Source organism: Misgurnus anguillicaudatus, chromosome 25, assembly GCF_027580225.2.
Source record: "Misgurnus anguillicaudatus chromosome 25, ASM2758022v2, whole genome shotgun sequence".
Classification (NCBI taxonomy): Eukaryota; Metazoa; Chordata; class Actinopteri; order Cypriniformes; family Cobitidae; genus Misgurnus; species Misgurnus anguillicaudatus.
The window spans coordinates 11,817,794-11,838,017 of NC_073361.2; the positions used below are offsets into that span (position 1 = coordinate 11,817,794).

At 40.5% G+C, this 20,224-nt stretch overlaps 1 protein-coding gene and 1 pseudogene across 1 annotated transcript; one reads left to right on the forward strand and one right to left on the reverse strand.

The window, feature by feature from the left end:
- The window catches only part of LOC141362192 (F-box/LRR-repeat protein 7-like), a 190,815-nt pseudogene that overhangs the window by 116,645 nt on the left and 53,946 nt on the right, over window positions 1-20,224 (reverse strand).
- Window positions 1,477-18,999, forward strand: LOC141362191 (tripartite motif-containing protein 16-like). Its single transcript, XM_073864316.1, has 6 exons — window positions 1,477-2,145; window positions 2,286-2,381; window positions 2,513-2,746; window positions 2,975-3,134; window positions 4,516-4,572; window positions 13,880-18,999. The coding sequence occupies exons 1-6, from the start codon at window positions 1,564-1,566 to the stop codon at window positions 14,404-14,406; spliced, it is 1,656 nt and encodes a 551-aa protein (XP_073720417.1). The 5' UTR covers window positions 1,477-1,563; the 3' UTR covers window positions 14,407-18,999.

Sequence of the window (20,224 nt, forward strand, 5' to 3'; positions counted from 1 at the left end):
TACCGTTGCTCTAGTGTACTGCCCCGAAAGCAAACGAGAAGTCCAAGCCTCGTGAGTAACTTACCTGTGTGATGTGCTAATCTATCTGTGCCCACAGCAACGTCCTGCGGAAGGAACAAACTGCAGAAGGAGCGAATTACTTACCTTTGTCCTAGTATACCGTCCCGAAGAGAGCGAGGGGCCCCAACAAGGAAAACCTAAGGGTGTAGGAGATACGGAGGAAAAAAATCAGATTAGTTGCAATCCCGTGTTGAGAACAAGTCACTAACAGTGTTTTACCTGTTTTGCCTCCAGGAGGAAGCGGAGGGCGCCACGGAAAAAAAGGACAGAGTCAGACAGGAGTCCTGGCCCCCGCTCCATGGTCTAAGCCGCCCTGGGGGGTGAGAAGAAGTGTTTTTAAAGTGCCCTTTCCCTTTTTCCCCTCCGCTTCCCTTACTTTTAACTATTTAAATAAAGCTGGTTTTAAACGTAGTATACTTGTCTGTCTGGTCATTGGAGTGGTCTTGGTAACCTCCTCGAGGTGGAAGTTAGAGAGGGGCGTGGCCTTATAGTCAACTTGGGTCCGCCCCCGGCCGTGACAGGGTCATAAATCTATTTTTAACAGAAGGTGGTGAATAACAACTATTCACATAGCCCCTGCTGAAAGAAACAATAAAACCATTACAGAAAATTCTAATGGTTTCCATTAAAATACCAATAGGAACCATTAGCTTTTACCATTAAAACCACTACACTGTAGTGTGTTTTGGGCCATATTCCATTAGAACCAATACATAGAACCAATACATAACATTAACAACCAACAAAAACCAATATACTGTAGTGTGTTTTGGGCCATATTTCATCAGAACCAATACAATTCCCAATAAAACCATTTGAATTTTTATGTAATGGTTTTATTGTTTTTTTCAGAAGGGTCCATATCTTTTTTCTGTTCAAAGTTTATTCCCTGTCTTTGTTTATGGAGTGTTTACCCGTGTTGATGACCTTTGCCTGTTAATGGATTATGGATTACCCTTTGGTGTGTCGTGGATCTCTGTAATAAATGAATTGCTTTTGGAACCTCACTCTTTTTGTCCCTGTACATTTAGTGACAAGTACTAAGCTGAGAATCACTGCTGTTTATTTCCCCCAGTTTACATCCGCGGGAATACATTCAATACAAACACTCAATATGCAGACCTACAATATTACATATAACAATGATGGCTTCTTGGACAGGTCTTACTAAAATCTATGTTTGAGCTGCTTTAATATAAACACACTTCGTACTGACATATCTTAACATATATCACTGTCAGTGTTTTGCCTTAAGATGCACACTAGTATTTTTTGTAAGGATTGTTTTTAAAAACTACTTAAATGTCCTAATATAACTAACACCTTGTCCTGAATTAATCTAGACCCTGTCCGGGAAACCGCCCCTAAAGGTAAAAATTCACTAAAATACTAGTGAGTCACAGGTTTTGCATACATCTCTTAAACACAAAACCAGGAAATTGCTTCATCTGTTAAACCTTTCAAACAACTGTCTCACTCTGTCTGTTTGTATATTAGTGAAATATGGCAGAAGCTCATATTTTTCAGGACAAGTTCAGCTGTTCAGTTTGTTTGGATCTCCTGAAGGATCCAGTGACCATTCCCTGTGGACACAGTTACTGTAAGAGCTGTATTACAAACTGCTGGGATCAGAAGGAGATGAGAATCTACAGCTGCCCTCAATGCAGACAAACCTTCACACCAAGACCTGTTTTATTTAAAAATGTGATGATTGCTGAAATGTTGGACGAATTGCAGAAGACAAAACTTCAGACTGCTGTTCCTGCTGACTCTTATGCTGAAGCTGGAGATGTGGAGTGTGACGCCTGTACTGAGAGAAAATACAAAGCTGTCAAGTCCTGTCTGGAGTGTCTGAAGTCTTACTGTCAAAATCATCTTAAACAACATGAGAATCTCTTCAATGACAGGAGGCATCATTTGATGAATCCCACCAGACAACTTCATGAGATGATCTGCAAAAAACATAATAAACAACTAGAAATCTACTGTCGAACCGACCAGCACTGCATTTGTTTTCTGTGTACAATGGGAGAGCATAAAAACCATGATACTGTGACAGCTGAAGCAGAAAGAACTGAGAAACAGGTATGAACTGAAATCAGACACACTGCACTAATGCTAACAGTAATGATTAATAATATGCTAAACCATGACTACATATCATCATAATAACATTAGATGCATATACTATATTTGAGGTTTTATAGATATTTGTTATCTTACAGAGAATTTTCAGAGAGAGATGGATAAAATTACATCAGATAATTGATGAGAGAGAGAAGGAGCTTCAGGAGCTGAGAGAGGCTGTGGACTCTCATGCGGTGAGTTTTGAACAGAAAAAACATCTGCTGACAGCTTGAAGATCAGTTTGAGATTCATGACTCTCCTCCAGTGATGGAGATCTTTACTGATGTACCTGTAATGGATCTGATTGTAATGTTTGTTCCAACAGCGCTCTGCACAGACAGCAGTGGAGGACAGTGAGAGGATCTTTACTGAACTGATCCGATCCATTGAGAGAAGACGATCTGAGGTGACACAACTGATCAGAGATCAGGAAAAGACTGCAGTGAGTCGAGCTGAAGGAGTCATGAAGCGTCTGGAGGAGGAGATTGATGATCTGAGGAGGAGAGACGCTGAACTGAAGCAGTTTTCACATACAGACAATCACATCCATTTCCTACAGGCAACACAACTCTGAAATACAACAAAGTGAGCATTAGCAGGATCTCTGGAAGACTTCACTTATTATATGACTATGATTTTAAAATTTTAACATGGTAATTATTATTTTAACCACTTAAAGATTATAAACTATGTCAACATCAATATTACCCTGGTTATTTAGACTACTAAATGTGTTTAATGTTGAATCTTTATGTTGTCTTTGCATTTGTAATCTTTTCTTCTTCAGGGTTTTCAGTCTCTGTCTGCAGCTCTTGAGTCTTCAGTCTCACACAGATTTACTCTCAGCTCTCTTCTCTCTTTTGATGATGTGAGAAAATCTCTCTCTCAACTGAAAGACAAACTGGAGGATATCTGTAGAGAGGAGATAGAGAAGATATCTAATAAAGGTAAAGTAGCAGATATTCATTTTCTCTTCAATAGCACACAAGCAAGATCCCTGTTACACTCTAAAAAACGATTCGTTGGCTGAACAACCATAACTTATAAAAGTAATTGGATTAAACACAAAAAACTTAGTATTTATAACTTTTCAACCTCTACTTACCATATTTAGTATGTGTAACACAAATTTAAGTTACCAGGTGAACTTAAATGTATCCAAAAATAAAATGAAAAAATACAAGTAATGCTAACTACTATAACAATTGCATCAAAATTAAGTAAATCTAGCATAACATTTTAAGTAACTATAGAGCCACGTGATTTCCCATGATGCCTTTCCAGCCAAAAATTATGACATCTGTCGTAGCAATTTTGTGAAGCACATGCCCTGTAAAAAATCCAACTTCAAAATGTTCTTCAAAAAACAAAGTTTTTCTTGTTGAAGGGCATCAGTTCATTAATTTGTGTTCACTGAATGAAATAAGCATAATCATCCTGCTAACAAATATCATTTGTTGACTGGAGTTTTAAGTTTTTGTCCAATTTGTTTACCCAACTTGCCAAATTGAGTAATCTGAACAAGCAATTAAAAAAAAAACAATGGTCTGAATAGTTCCCAGCATGCATTGCGACATGTTCACTTCTTTGGTTAATATTTACTAAAAAAGATGACTGTTTTAATGTTTGCTGGTTTTATTTATGTTGATATATTGTTAATGTTAGTTATATGTTGTATTTAGAGTTATTTTGAAAAAAGTATGTTTGTTCATTGTTACCATGATTGAGAAGTGTGTGCTCAGTGTAGAGGGCAACACAGTGGGTTAGCGCGCATCATTGTTTCCTCACAGCAAAAAGGTCTCTGATTCAAGCAAGAGCTAAGTCAGACAAAGACTTTGTTCAGGAGACCTTTCTGTGTACACTCTCACAGTCCAAAACATGCAGATTAGCTGAATTGGGTATACTAAATTGCTCCAACTGCACTCTAAAATATGTGTTGGATTTACTTAAAAAGTGTGATGCAAAAATGGTGCATATATATTTTAAGTAATCCCAACTTGGAATAATTTTACTTAAAATAAACAAGAAAATATGTGTTATATGAACTTAAATATTTGAGTTCATCATCATTCTTTACTTAAAAATTTAAGTAAATAAAACACAGGTTTTCTTGTTAATTTTAAGTTAAACTATCAAAGTTGGGAATACTTAAAAAGTGTGATGCAAAAATGGTGCATATATATTTTAAGTAAATCCAACACATCATTTTTTAGAGTGTAGACTCTATATCAGTTTCATGATCTCTGTTATATTGTGTGTGTTATTGCTGTATTATATTTATACTTGTGATATGGGAATTCTATTAATTATGTTTGTTTATGTCCTCAGTTACATATATCCCAGTTGTTTCTGCTGAATTGAAGACCAATGTGAATTTCTTACAATGTAAGAGACTTTAAAATCATTTATCATTTCTGACTTTGATTCGTTTATATCTTTTAGTACATAAAAATATAAGAAAAAAACAAGGAAAGAACAAAATAGAGAACAAAAATGTAGAGAACAAAGACAAAATAAAGTACAAAATATTTCAGAATGTTCAATGTTTACAGAAATCTTCAGGTCACACATGTTTCCATAACTCAGTCACTGTTAAAGAGATAAGCAGCAAATAGTGAGACTCAAAATCATAACATCGACGTTTCAACATTTGTTCCAACTGCTCCCAGACAAAGTACACAACCTTTGCATAAAACTGCATTAATACTAAAAACTCCATTTAAAAATATATTTATATAAATTAAACAATCTTTAACCAAATAGTAAGAGAAACAGAAGTGAATGAACGAGTAAATACAAATATAGAAATTTGTAAGTTTTGGGAACAAAAAAAATATATATAAATCTGCAATGATGATTTTTGTTAAACTGCTGCAGTTGTTACAGGTACTGGCTGGTATCATGTAAACGGCTATGTTCTCGCTCTGAAACAGGAGAAATAAATGAGACAGGCCAAAATTTTGAATCCGTTTTTTTTATTTCGCTCAGCAGAAAGAGAGCCAAGAGGATTTATTACACCATCGTACCTAATATCCTACTTGGTTACAAACACACAATGTTTTCTCATGAAAGACAGTTTCAAAAATAAAATACATAAGGTGCTGTGTAACCAGTCATTGAATTAACTGTGGCATGTGCCTGAACTGATGGTTCACCTAAAGACTCATATGTGAGGAAATGGCGTCACGAGCAGACCTTCTAACATCTGACTGATCTAAGTTTTCTACTGGAGGGGTCAAAGGTTGAACTTCTGAGTCTTGCTGTCCATTGTTTTCTTCTTCCTCCACAGCTTCAGTTCATAAAGGTAGGTTTTATCACCGTTTTGTCTTATCTCAGTAGGGTTTGGAAAGTGTTCAGGTAAAGTATGACTTTTTCTTCTTACAGGTGTTGGTTCCAACCCGAATCTCTGGATACCTAATGAATTGCTCCCGGTAGCTAACAGGTCTTTCCTCTGTCCTTGCGGGCAGATGTCAGATGGAGTAGCATCGACAGGTAGATCGTTCTCAGCAACAGTAGTTTATGATTCAGCATCCTGCTTTTCTGTTTGTTTCCAGTTTCAGGGCAGACAGCGTACACTGGGTTCTCACCAAGTTGACGTTCAACTATGTATATAGTCTTCTCCCAGTATGCCCTTAGTTTTCCTGGTCTTCCACATTCATTAAGGTTCTGGACCAGAACTCTGTCCCCTGGTTGCAGTATCACCCCTTTTGTCTTCTTGTCATACGTCACTTTTCCTCTTGCACTGGATTTTTTACTATTCTCGCTAGTAATGCGGTAGGCTTCTGTTATCTTGTCAGCCCATTTCTCTGCAAACCCTCTAGGTGAGTATGGTTCCCTTTCTCCAACCAATCCAAACAACAAGTCGACTGGAAGATGGGGGTGACGGCCGTAGAGGAGGAAGAACGGTGAGTAGCCGGTGGATTCATGTCTGGTGCAATTGTATGCGTGTATAACATGCGGGAGATGGTCATTCCACCGTAATTTCTCACTATCAGTCAATGTTCTTGACATCTGGAGGATGGTGCCAGGGGCGTCATGCACCATTTTTTTTTAAGGGGGCACAGTGTGCAAAGCTCACAGAAATGTGTGCATACACAGACATCAAACAAATTATATTATAGAGCTTTCAGTCTTTTCCATGGCACTTATATTTCTAACATTCTGAGCGCCCCTGCCTTAATGCAAAAACCTCCAAAATAAAAGTGTTGACTAACTTTCATATCAAATACTATTCAATCGGATTAATGACATATTGGCATCATATTTACATCTGAAACGGCATGTGTCCTATTTACGTTTTTGTTTAATGAATTCTGTCATTAATGCATTTTTCACAACAACTGGCAAAAATTCTTCGTACAAGAAGGCCATTCTCAAATAACGAATCCACATATGTGTACAAACTCCACCAACCTGTACAAAATCATACTACGATTGCACGGATGTACACTTACTGACAAGAATACGGAAGCAATGCAAATGAAAAACAACAACAATAGAACAATAGAAATCATGGTTATTTAAAATGCTTTTCAAATAATTCTTAACTAAGTACAACTCCAGCAACACATAAACTAAAACAAGATAATATCAAAACAAAACATACTATGACATCCCTTCACAAATCTTGTCACGACAACCGCCAAAACCACTAAACACACAATAAAGACTTTTAAATGATGTGATAGAGCACACATATCCAACTAAAACACTAAATAAAACTCTTAGTATAACAGAGCTAAATGCAAAAACAAGTCTTACCTTTTGTCATCGTGCAGTTTTTATTCCACAAGTGGACAAAAACGCGTGCAACAATTCCCAGTGGAAGAAAACATGTTTATTTATCCACAGTGCAAATCATTACTTCTGGAATATGCAATATGCAAAGCGCGAGTGTGGGTAGAACCATGAGTTTGTTTAAATGTTAAAAATACAGATTATAAAAGCAGCGGTCATCATGAGACCTCCTGCAGCGCGAAACTCACTATAGATTGTGTTCGACTTCAAGCTGCGCAGCAAGAACGACAGGCTGATGACGTCAAAGTACCGCGAGGGTGAGTCGAGGAATCATCAGAAGAGTTTGATTTCAAACCGCTTTCGCGGCACGTTGATGTCATCCGCTTGTCGGTTCCAGTGTTATAGCATGAAGTCGAACACACGTGTAAATGATCCTTATTAGTGATGTACCAATGTTTAGATATGTTCTACTGAAAATATTTAAAATGATCTTTAATGAGCATCATTATAGCCTGTTGATTTCTGGTGTTTTTTCTGAATGCTAGGGTATGGTAACTGCCATACCCTGCCATACGCAAACGCCGTCCCTGCTACTAATATAAGGTCGAGACGGTCACATTTTAAACCATACAATTTCTACACAGAGGAGGTTAACAACACATTACCGTACTGGGGATTTGGAAATGTTGTGAGCGTGTCTTACACGTTTTAATTCCTAAGATAGCCAAATGCAGCCAGCAGCAACAGCTAAGCTCGTGAACGCGCGCAGACGCTGACGTCTGCGGCTGCGCCGACTGCAGCGCCTGACGTCAGAATAAAGTAATGTACACGATCAAAACATTATCAAAACTCTGAAAAGTGAAACGGATGCAGCACAAAATTGACAATTTGGGCATTTTAAACAGATTAAAAGATTAATGGACGCTTTTTTATTTTTGAGGTTGCTTGCAAAATCCATTTGGCTCAAAAATCCGAGGGGGCAGCTGCCCCCTTAGTTTCAATGGGCATGACGCCTCTGGATGGTGCGGTTCAACCGCTCAGCTAGATTGCCTTGCGGGTAGCAGAGTGACGTCCGCGAGTGGCCAACCCCTGCCAACCACTCTAAGGATTGAAACAGTTTGTTCTCAAATGCATGAACCAGGCAATCACTACTAGGATATACTTATATCCTCCACAACTGGTTTCCAGGTGCAAGTAATCAATACACACAAGCTCTAAAGGGAAATTAGATGTGATGCTGCCCATAGGAGCTTGAGTGTATGTTGTGGGTTTCTTAGATTTGATACAGGGACATCTCCATGTGGCATAGTCTTCAATATCTTTCGCCATAAGGGGCCCAAGCAAGATGGAGTACTCTTTCTGTGCCTACGTGACACATCTCATTGTGTAGGTATCTCAGACCCAATGACCTGTATGAGGGAGGACTAACTACTTGTGCTGGTTCATCCTTCTATATAGGAGGCTGTCTTCTAGGTGCAACTTATTCCATTCATGCAGCATTTTTCAGGTGGCTCCACTCACAGCTTGGCGTAGGTCATCCATCAGTTTTGTATTTGACTCCTTTAACTCAATAATCTTGCCTATTGCTTGATCCTCTCTTTGAGCTTTAACAAGATCATCATGGCTGATAGACAGGTGACAATGAGGTTGCAGAGGAGGATCCGGGGAACGCATGTTAAGTGCTGCAACCCAGGCCAGATCCTTCCGTTCTGCTGCCTGACTCTTGTCCCATGTAGCACGTACTGCCTCATTTGAGAGCTCCTCTGTTCAAACCTAATATTTCCCCATGTCCAACGGGAGCAGAGACAGTGTGTCTGCATCTTCATTTGATTTTCCAGGCCTATGCCGGATGTCAAAACGAAAATCCGAGAGTTCTCCCACCCACCGATGACCCACAGCATTGAGTTTGGCTGTACTCATGATATAGGTCAAAGGGTTGTTTTTCATGTACACAGTAAAATGGGGAGGGTAGTACAGGTAGTAACGGACTTTTCACACACAGCCCATTTCAGTGCAAGGAACTCCAATTTTCCACTGTGTAGGTGATAATTACGTTCAACTGGTGTCAGCGTCCGCGAACCATAGCAAGTTACTCTCAGCTTCCCGTTCTGGCGCTGATAGAGGATAGCCCCAGGCCCTGGTCTGAAGTGTCTGTATGTAGCGTGAAAGGTCGGTTGAAATCAGAATAGGCTAAAACAGGTGGGGTTATAAGGAGAACCACCAGTTGCTCTAAAGCTCCCTGATGTTGAGGAGTCTGGAAGGCAGCTGTGGGTCTTTGGGGGTTTTTCCACGTTTTGGAATCTGAGCTTTCCCTGACTTGGTTTGGAGCAACTCATAGATTGGCTTTTGCGATCCTGGGAAAATCCTGGATGTAGGAGCGATAATATCCTAAGAAACTGGTCAATTTCCTTACATCACCAACTGTCTGTAGTTTCTTACTTGTCAAGGTTTTGACTGCTTCAAAGTCAATTTGGTCAATCTTGACACCATCAGCTCACACAAGGCACCCAATGTACCTAACTTCTTGTCTGAACAGTTCACATTTCTCAGGCCTCAGTTTTACTCCTTACTGTTGAAGATCAGTATACAGCATTCATCCCTGAGTGTGCCCAACACCTGATCAATGCTCCGTTGGAATGCTACTGGGGCATTCGAGAGTCCGAATGGGATACGGACCCATTCAAAGAGGCCCCACGATGAAGGCAGTCAAGTGATGTGAACCCTCAGCAATGAAACCCTGATGGTAAGCTTCCCCTGGTCGAGGAGCTAAACCAGGTGTAGCCCCCCAGTGTGTCTGTCAGGTCTTGGATTCTGGGCAGCGGATGTTGATCAGGCACAGTCGTTTTGTTCAGAAGGCAATAATCAATACAAAGCTGTAAGCTGCCACCTTTCTTCCAAACGCAGACAACTGGGGCCGCATATGGGGACTTGGACTTAACTATCCAGCCTTTCATTAACAACTCCTTCATGTACCTCTTTTTTTTCCCCTTTAAAAAGTGGCTTCAGGACTGCTGAGTATGCTCTCTGTACATGAATTTCATCTATGAGGGTGATCAACATTTGTAGGTGTGGTAAACCTCCAATCTTATTGCTGTCACGTGCGAAAGCTCCGACTTCTTCACCCAACATTCTGTTGACTTTTTTCCTTTGTGTCTCATCAAGGTTACTGAGGTCAATGGAAGGTTACAGCACTGTTAACAACTCAATTCAATTCAATTTTATTTATATCGCGCTTTTCACAATTGTTAATTGTTGCAAAGCAGCTTTACATGAGTAGATGTAGAGGAGAACACAGAAAATCAATAGATAATATAAGATGTAGAATATAGCGGCTAAGGTTAAACCGTACAAGCAAGCGTATTAATAATGTAACGTATACAGTAAAGTGCTAAGTTAAGCCAAAGTTGGCTGACTCTCCCTGGGACGAAAAGACCCCCTAGGAGAAAACCTGGTGGGAAAAGCTCCTAGAAGGACAAAAACCCTTGGGAGAAATTAATATATTTATATATATAGATACGGTAGGAATAGGAAGCGGGTAAGCGGATTAAACTGGTTCAGCCTGTGGTCGTTGGTCATGCATCGGCTAGGCATCACATTGAAGGACAGCCAGTAGATCAGTGGTGCGATGACCTTTACAGCAACAGGAACTGGGTCTGTTTGTCTCATTGTTCTCAGGGTCGAGGACGAGACAGGGAGACAAAAACAGAGTTCTATTAGCGTAGGGGCCGTTCACATGTATTGCAAGTGTCATACATTATAGTGGTTTAAGTCAGCTCGGTTCCAGACAGGCTAACTATTGCGGCAATAGTATATTACCCATATGAGGTATGTGAGTGCTTTGTTCTAGACAAAATAACTACTGCGGGAAATGTACATTTACTGGACATTTTATGTGAATGCTTTGTTAAAGAAGAATGTCTTAAGTTTAGATTTAAATTGATCAACTGTGTCTGACACTCAAACATTATTTGGTAAATCATTCCAGAGCTTAGGGGCCAAGTAGGAAAAGGATCTACCACTTTTAGACACTTTTAAAATTCTAGGGATAATTAAGTGGCCAGAATTTTGTGATCGCAGTTTACGTGGTGGATTGTGTTCTGATAGTAATTCTTTAATATACGAGGGCGCTCGGCCATTTAAGGCTTTGTAGGTGATTAGTAAAATTTTAAATTGTATGCGATATTTAACTGGTAGCCAATGTAAAGATGCCAGAATTGGAGTAATGTGGTCATACTTTTTAGATCAAGTAAGGACTCTTGCGGCAGTAATCACTGTTGGCTTGGATGTTTCGAGTGAGTCTATAGCGATCACTTTTTAACACTGTAAATGCTGCCAAGTGCTGTATTTCTCTGCAGAGTTACTGTATGTTTTGTGTTGTTAGCCACAGGTACAGCTACATAGGGTTATCTTGGATTTTGTACTTCCAACAGACCTTCACCCAGGTCCAGTTCTGTCAACTGCACATTGTTGTCATCAGGCTCCAATAGAAAGACTGTGTCAGATGTCCCGTCTGCCTGTCCGTAGGTGCTCTTACTGCACAGAGGGTTTGCTAGCTTAGATGAAGTTCATCATTAGCTCTGCTTTCTCTGCTGGTATACACAAGGCATTAAAGAGTAACACAACTAGAGTTGAAATCAGCTTTTCAGGTTGTTGTTGTATCATCTCTTCCAGCACATTGAAACCAAAAAGTGGTCTCTCCAGAGCAAGCCTGCTGGCCAGAATGGCACAGTGATTGACAGATTAGGATCTTCATTCCCCATTAGATTGACTGTGAGGGCAACCCAACCCTCAAACGGGAGGACGTCACCGCTCACCGCATACACTCTTAACTCGTCTTCTTCAATTATTTCAGTTGTCTAACAGGAAGGTCAGGTAAATATCTACTTTTCCAGTCTCTATCAATCATGCTCACTTGAGATCCAGTGTCTAGTAAGGCACTGAGCGCTAATCCATTTTGGTTACAATGGGTGAGAGCTCTCCTTCCAATGAGTTTGGCTAAACATTCCCCTTTGCTGTGAGGTAAGTCATGAGTGAATGGATTGGTGTTCTTGCTTGTTTTTTTTGTATATGTTCTGTGATTTCACCTTTTGTATGAGTGTTTTAGTCTTTTGTCAGTCCTTCATTTTCAGGTTTGTCAATATGACCAGTGTCAGGTTGGGATGATAGCTGAGAGCCGGTCAATGTTTGTCCCTCGGCAGAGACCGGTTCCAGTTTCCCTCAACTTCTACTACAAATTATGAAGCATGACCCTGAATGGCTGTGTCAATTACCTTTCTCAAGTTTAATAGATGTGCCATCCCTGAATCCTCTAACTCTAGTAAAGGCTCACTGGACATGAAACTGCAAATGTGCTCAAACCCACTCTCCTCATCGGTAGAATTGACGTGAAACTCATTCATTTCTGGCACTCCACCCACTGACTTGGCAATCTGGAACAGTTCATATACAGAAAGAGTGAGCAGGGTCTTTTTTGATGTCTCATACCAACCTTTTCCTCTCACTATTCGCCATAACTGCTTCCCAATTCCACGCACTTTGTCACTAAAGTCCAGTGCTGTTCTTAATGAGTGGTGATTTCAGCACTGCATCGTCATCATTTGTTGTTCATTACCGGTAACCTCTTTATTGGACAGGATCAATGTTATTTGGAGATTTCTTCACTGGCTGTAGCATAAAATACACATAGACTTAGGTAGTAACAGATGATGTCACCAGGTGCTAGCTGCATTTCTAATATAGTTTGGTGAAAAAACAACACAAAAACGCTAATGTATGGTTCTGAATAAGCTTTGCTTGGTTTACGTGAGAGTACATGTCCAATCAACTCATAATATGCAAATCTGTTGCCAACTTCACAGTTCCTCCTCACGTGTTGGTGCACACGCGCAAATACATGTTGCGGACCATTTAGCGTGGCAAGCAAAGGAAAAAAGCCCCTAATATATGCACCGCCAGCTTCATTTAAGTCTACTGCAGCAGCGATGCTCAAGAAAACGTTGAAAAAACTGAAAAATTTTTGAGTGCCTTATTCTCAAGGCAATACATCTAATATGACGAGATGCTTGCTCCGTCATCACCAGGGTGTTGTTGATAGCACGCGATTGCAGGAGAGACAGAAACAGCACACATTGCCTTCTGTGTTTAAATGTTAACAAACTGATCTTCTTGCGAAAAACATCTTGAAGATAGTGCTATAGATAGAATATAAAAAGTAACCCTGTGTTTAAAGATATTTTATGTTCATTTTGAAGTGCAGTGTATGTTGGTACATTTAGTATAATAATGCAAGTGCTCTTAAGTGAAAATGTTGATTTTGGCAGAGGTTAAAAACTGCTTAGGTTTTTATTTTTGTAAAGAAGCCTTTTGTGACAAAAGTGTTAGGCGTTTGTAACCCAATAAATTGTTTTATTTTCTTTAAATTTAACAGTAGCCTTTTTGTCCCCATAAACATACACACACCGAAACGTACCGAAACCGTTACCCTAGAACCGTGATACGCACCGAACCATGAGTAATTTGAACCGTTACATCCCTAATATACATATATGTCCACATTTTCATAAACAGCCTTTTTACACGGACCTTGAAACATTCAGCGACATGTAAACATAATACATTTTGGTTATTTAACTTAGTTTACTAATCTACTAAACCTGAAACAGGAGAAATAAGTGAGACATGACAATAATGTGTGTCCGTTTTTCATCTCGCAAAGCAGGACAAACTGACATAAAGTCTCGGCAGCACAATAAATACCCCACTGCCCACTGTTGACTAATTCCACAATTACTCCTCACCTCTATATAAAATACATTAGTGCAAATGAATGGTAGAAACAGGTTAATCACCCCTGAACAAAATTCAAAAACATTTCTTTATAAAATTACACAAACTACCACAAATGTGATATCAATTTATTGGGCATCACACAGTCATTTGTGTTTATCTTCACCAGATTTCAAGCAGTTCACACTGGATTCAAACACAGTGAACAAATACATTCAGCTGTCTGATGGGAACAGAATGGCTACTGACACTAACAAAGTCCATCAGTATCCTGATCATCCAGACAGATTTTATCACTGGCTGCAGATGTTGTGTAGAGAGAGTTTGTGTGGACGCTGTTACTGGGAGGTTGAGTGGAGTGGTGATGTGGGTATATCCGTGTCATATAAGAGCATCAGCAGGAAGGGATCGGGTTATGAGTGTTTGTTTGGATGTAATGATCAGTCCTGGAGATTGTACTGCACTAACTCTAGGTGCACATTCAGTCACAATAACAAACACACTGAACTCCCTGTAGTGTCGAGCTCCTGTAGAATAGGAGTGTATGTGGATCACAGTAAAGGATCTCTGTCCTTCTACAGCGTCTCTGATACAATGAACCTCATACACAGAGTCAACACCACATTCACTCAACCACTTTATCCTGGGTTTAACCTCTTTTCAGGTTCAGTGAAGTTGTGTAATCCAGCAGTGTAGATGAGATGAAGAAGTCAGTGGCTGTTTCTCAGTGTCAAGGAAGGATCCTCGGAAGCCAGAATTTCGAGGATGCTAAATCATCGACATCTGTCGAAGGACTGTTCCAATCCTTGGTTTCGAAAAATATCCCATATACAGGAAAGGATGCATATGTGTATCCTTCTCACTCTTCGCGCTCTCAAATCACCCACAATCCTATGCGCTTAGCGCCGAAAGCACAACTTTTTACTGACGTAATGATGCAATGATGTGCACTTCCTAGCCGGTTCCATTTACGTGTTCTCCAAATTCTAAAGAGTAGCCTCGCCTAGCCTCTGAAGGAAGTGATTTGGAAAAACCAGTCCTGCCAAGGAAGTATCCTTGACATTGAGAAACAGCCAGCGATTCTCAAGCATTTGACCTAGTGCACCATTCGGCTTATGCGTCAGATAAAAAACATATTTAATTCTTTGCATGTGTACAGAGAAATTATTTTCAATACTGCTGCTAATACACTAAAGAGACAAAAATTAGAAGACCACTCTAGTTTTGCCTTTCATCATTTCTGCATGTATTGCAACCATTTCAGTCCATTTAGGGGCACCACTAGAAATTTTGGGCCGTGAGTTGCAAAAGGTTGAGAACCCCTGCTCTAAGAAATGCTGTAAATTTTTTATAAAGAAAAGAAAGAAAAACATTTCCCTGCCAATGATGCTTCCCTGACAAGTTTTTACAATAATTATTTAATTCCTCTATTATCCCATAGATGGCTTCTTACCCAATTTCTAAAAAAACTAAAACAAAAATGAATTTAATTAATTTTAAACTCTGTGTATGTTTTGAATAATCATTCTGAATCTGATCTCAAAATCCCTTTACAAAAATGCAATTATTTCAGCTTTTTGCTCAAAATGTTGTATTTTAAAGACACCTACCCATATTTAAGAGGTTATAAAAAAGAAAAATTAAAGATAGGATGAAACTTGTTTGTTTGTTTGAAAGCAGATGGTCTGTTTTTTATTTGTATGTTTGTATGTCACAAGGTGACGATCTTTTTAAGGGCGGAACCAAAGTTAGGGAAGTTTTGGTTCCGCCCGGAAGGTTTCCCCACCGGGCCACATACGAGGACGGACCTTCTCACTTCCTGGTTTCCAGGACAACGGAATCAGGGGTTGACGAGCCGCAGGTGAGAGGAATGAAGCCAGCGAAGGGTGATTGGAGGCCGTATGAAATATATAGCTCTGCTGAAACACAAAGAGGGGGTTCGAACACGAAGAGCGATGGACACGAGAGCGATGTACACGGGGAGCGATTGACACGGGGGAAGCTCCTTTGCCACAGGCAAACAAAGACACGCACCTTTTGAAGAGCCCGAAGGCTCTGTTGATCCGGGGATCGCTGAAGCGACCGGAAAGAGGACAGAGCCACAGGAGGCGAAAGGAAGGCAGGCGGGGATCTTTAAGGAGGAGCACCCCGAAGCGGTGCTTAGTATCCCCGCTGTTGGCGTGTATGGAGCGCTGAGTTAGGCTCACCGGGTACGCTGTTCTGGATTGTTGTATTGCTCTCTCTCTCTCGTCTGGATTCTAGACTTACATTGAGGAAGATACCGAAGACCTTATAGGTGAAAGGATTAAACGAATGCTGGTCTTGGAGGAAAGAAACGAAGGCAAGACGCACCGTTGTGAGTATACGTCTGTGGAAAAGTGTTGATGGTGGCTGGAAAACGCCCTGTCTGTGTATCTGGAATTGTTGCAGTGTGAAGGCAATCTAAGACGGAGAAATTACAGCAGTTGTGAGTAACGGAAACCTTCTTATGGGAGTGTTGTATATATATGTGACCTGTATGCTTCTCTGAGTGTTCCTGAAAGAGAGTGGAAGGCCCTACCCCTGAGCTAGTGTGGTGGGTGAGCCGAAGGGTCTGTGTGAGGAAAACAACTCCAGTGACGAAAACCAACACTAGGCCGTGTCGCCATCGCTACATTCTCGTCCAGAGCAAAGTCAAGGAAGACGGGCGTCTAATGTGTGCACTGAGTGGTGGGTGAGTTTTGGATGTAGAAATTTTCACTTGAAGTGGTGCTGTGTAATGCTGTGTATTGCAGTGGGATTGCTGTTGTCTTGTCTGACGTACCCCCGCCTCCAGTCACTCGCTCTTGAGACGACGAAGAGGAAAGAACGGTCCTAGAGTAAGACCTGTACATAATTATGCTGTGAGTGTGTTTCAGTCTTCAAATCACGGAGTGTGTCTCAAAGTATTTTCCCAGCTAAACGCTCGGCGGACTTGAGCTTAGGAGTGGCGGTGAAGAACTGTGCTACTGACGGTGCGTGAGTATCATCCATGATATTGTTCCCTTACCTGTGTCTTTTTGATCAACATAGAGCCTGAGGCGAAGGAGATCCGCCGGCCCGAGGTCTCGACGAAAGGGCGCCCCGGTCCAGTTTTCGATCGACCAACGGGTCTCGAGGAAAGGGCAGCGCTCGACCCGGTGAGCCGGCGTGACGGTTCTCGCCCCTCTATAGACCAACGAGCTCGCCGAGAGGGTTTTGGCCCCCGGCGCCACCTAGGAAACCACCGTCTAGTTGACGCACCGCATAACCAGCCACCGTAAGTCCGCCCCCTGTTCAGTGAAATATAACCTGTTAAAACTGCCTGATCGACAGGAAAGAGGAGTGTGTCGTGAAGATCTGTGGAGAGAGAGAGACAGCGTGAACGCCGAGATAACGAACTGTGAAGAGAGCCATACCTACCCAAAGCTGTAGTCAGCGACGAGGTGAGAGAAACCATTGGAAACCGATTCACTGTGCCTTTGTGTCCCAGCAGTCATCTGTGGAGAGAGAGAGACAGCGTGAACGCCGAGATAACGAACTGTGAAGAGAGCCTAGAGGGGCTGTTATTTTAAGTTCCCCTTTTTCCCTGCCCTATTTATTAATTTTAAATAAATTAAATAAAGTACATTTTAATTTATGCCTACCTTGTGTGTCTGGTCATTGGGGTGGCTTTGGGAATCTCCTCGAGGTGGAAAAAGGGGCGTGACCTTATTTTCATCTGGGTCCACCCCGACTTGTGACATGTATATTTATAGAAGAAAACTTTCTTGGAATGCATTTTGTGAAACTTTTGTAAAGAATATAAAAAATGCTGGCTGGCAACTTTAAAAAAATAAATACAAGGCTGGCAGTTCATCAGCTTATTCAGTATTTTGAACTCAATTTGTCTTTGTTTGTTCTATTAGACTTCACATTGAACTTTAAATAATGTCTACTCAAATTCATCAGTCCACAAACAGGTGTAAGCCTAAAAAAATAAAGTAGCTTAATTTAATTTTTCACGTTATCACAGGACACTTACACATTGAAGGACTGCATCACTATTGTCAAATAATAAACACTTGATATCATAAAACAAGTAAATTAAACGTAACTCTTTCACCGCCATTGACGAGATATCTCGTCAATTAAGAGAAAACGCTTCCCCGCCAATGACGAGATTTTCCGTCTTTCCGCAATACCGCTATTATCCCTTCCGCAACTTTTTAAACCCAGAAGTATTGCCCAATGGCAAGCAGCTGCATGTCCGTGTTTGTTTTAAAGATCGCCAATTAACTCTTTCACCGCCATTGATGATATTTCTCGTCAATTAATATTAAACGCTTCCCCCGCCAATGACGAGATTTTCTGTCTTTCCGCAATACCGCTTTTATCCACAAGGTGCAACTTTTTAAACCTGGAAGTATTGCCCTATGGCAAGCGGCTGCATGTCCGTGTCTGTTTTAAAGATCACTATGAATGGGATCTCTATGAAAAGTCAGTCACAAAAATGGAATTATCTCTGCTTTTTGCTCAAAATGTGGTGTTTTTGCAGAAACCTACCCATATTCAAAAGCTGATTACAAAAGAACCACTGAAGGTAGGATGAAACAGGTTTTTTTTGTTTGAAAGCAGAGGGTCTGTTCTTTCATTTGGTATATTGTATGTTTATATATTTAAAGAAAAACATTTTCTGGAAGGCATTAAACTTTGGTGAAAATCATGAAAAACGCTGGCGCTGGCTGGAAACTTAAAAAAAACGCTGGTGAAAGAGTTAAATATCATAAATATATCATTTAAGGTCAAGTATACTCAAGAAAATACACACAACATTTAATTGTAAAAAAGTGTCTGAATTTATTTTTTTGTCATGATCGTGTTCTGTGTCTCCCCTATCATGTCTCTTATTTTGAAGTTCTGTTCTGTCTACCATGTCTGTAGTCCTTTTGTAGTTCTTTTGTTCATCTGTACTTGTGTTGATTGTTTCCCAGGTGTGTCTTGTTATCTTGTTACCCTTGTGTATATAACCCCAGTGTTTCAGTTGTCTGGTGTAGGTTGTTGTATCTATGTGGACTGTAATGGTTTGGTCTTTGTCTTCTTATGGATTATGTTGGTTTGTTTATCTTGTTTTATGTTAATTTTATAAATACTGCAATTGGATCCTCTGCCTTAAATCAGCCATCATTACAGAACAACCGACCATTATGGATCCAGCAGCTATTTTTGACCTTTGGTTTTAAGTGCCTTTTTCTGGTATTCTAAATATTGGCATTTAGAATGTATTTATTAAAGGATTAAAAGGAAAAAAAAGATTGTTGTAATGTATTTCTTTCTAAGTTATTTGTGTCTATATAAAACGTTACAAATATACAATCACTAATTAGTAACGGCATCATGGATTCTAATATTTGTAGTAGTAGATAACTTTATTTTCACCATGGGGCAATTGGGTTTGCCGCACAGTTGCAAGGCACTTCATGACAGAACATCAGTTGCATTTCCAAACCAGCAGGTAATACAGCAAGTTAAAGGGATAGTGAGCTTACGCAGCTTACGGAGGTTTCTCTGCTGCTGCTCTGTGCCCCCACCTCCGAATTTGTCATACGTTACTAAGGGCGCACTCACATTATCCAAACCAAACCAAACCATGCCCCAGCGCGATTGTCACCCCTCCCTACTCCCCCAGGTGCACGCACTCACACTGTACTTTTTATCGATCCGAGTCCGGGCGCCCTTGGTCAAGATGTGATTGTTTTGAAAAAAGCAGGAAGTACAGATCTCTCTTAACACTGAAACCCACCGTAATGATAAGTCTGTGTTTTTTATTCTGAGTCGTTTGGTGCGCGATTACAGACAGCCCTCTCACATGTCATCATATTGCTTAGTTGATCTATCACGTGTGCACCTCGGACATTCACTTAACCCCGCTGCTCGCATCAAAAGGTTTTTACGGAGGCAGATTCAATTCAATTCAATTCAATTTTATTTATATGGCGCTTTTCACGGGTGTTGGTTGTTGCAGGGCGGCTTTGCATGAGGGGATGTAGAGGAGAACACAGAAAATCAATAGATAATATAAGAAGTAGAGAAAGCGGTTAAACCGTACAAGTGAGCATATTAATAATGTAACGTATACAGTAAAGTGCTAAGTTAAGCCAAAGTTGGCTGACTCTCCCTGGGACGAAAAAAACCCCTAGGAAAAAACCCAATGGGAAAAACTCCTAGAAGGACAAAAACCCTTGGGAGGAATTAATATATATTTATATATATATAGAAACGGTAGGGATAGGAGGCAGGTAAGCGAATTAAACTGGTTTAGCCGGTGGTCGTTGGTTGGGCATCGGCTGGTCATCACGTTGAAGGACAGCCAGTGGATCAGTGGTGCGATGATCTTCACAGCAACAGGAACTGGGTCTGTTTGTCTCATTGTCCTCGTGGTCGAGGACAAGACAGGGAGAGAAAAACAGAATTCTATTAGCGTAGGGGCCGTTCGCATGTAATGCAAGTGTCATACATTATAGTGGTTCAAGTCAGC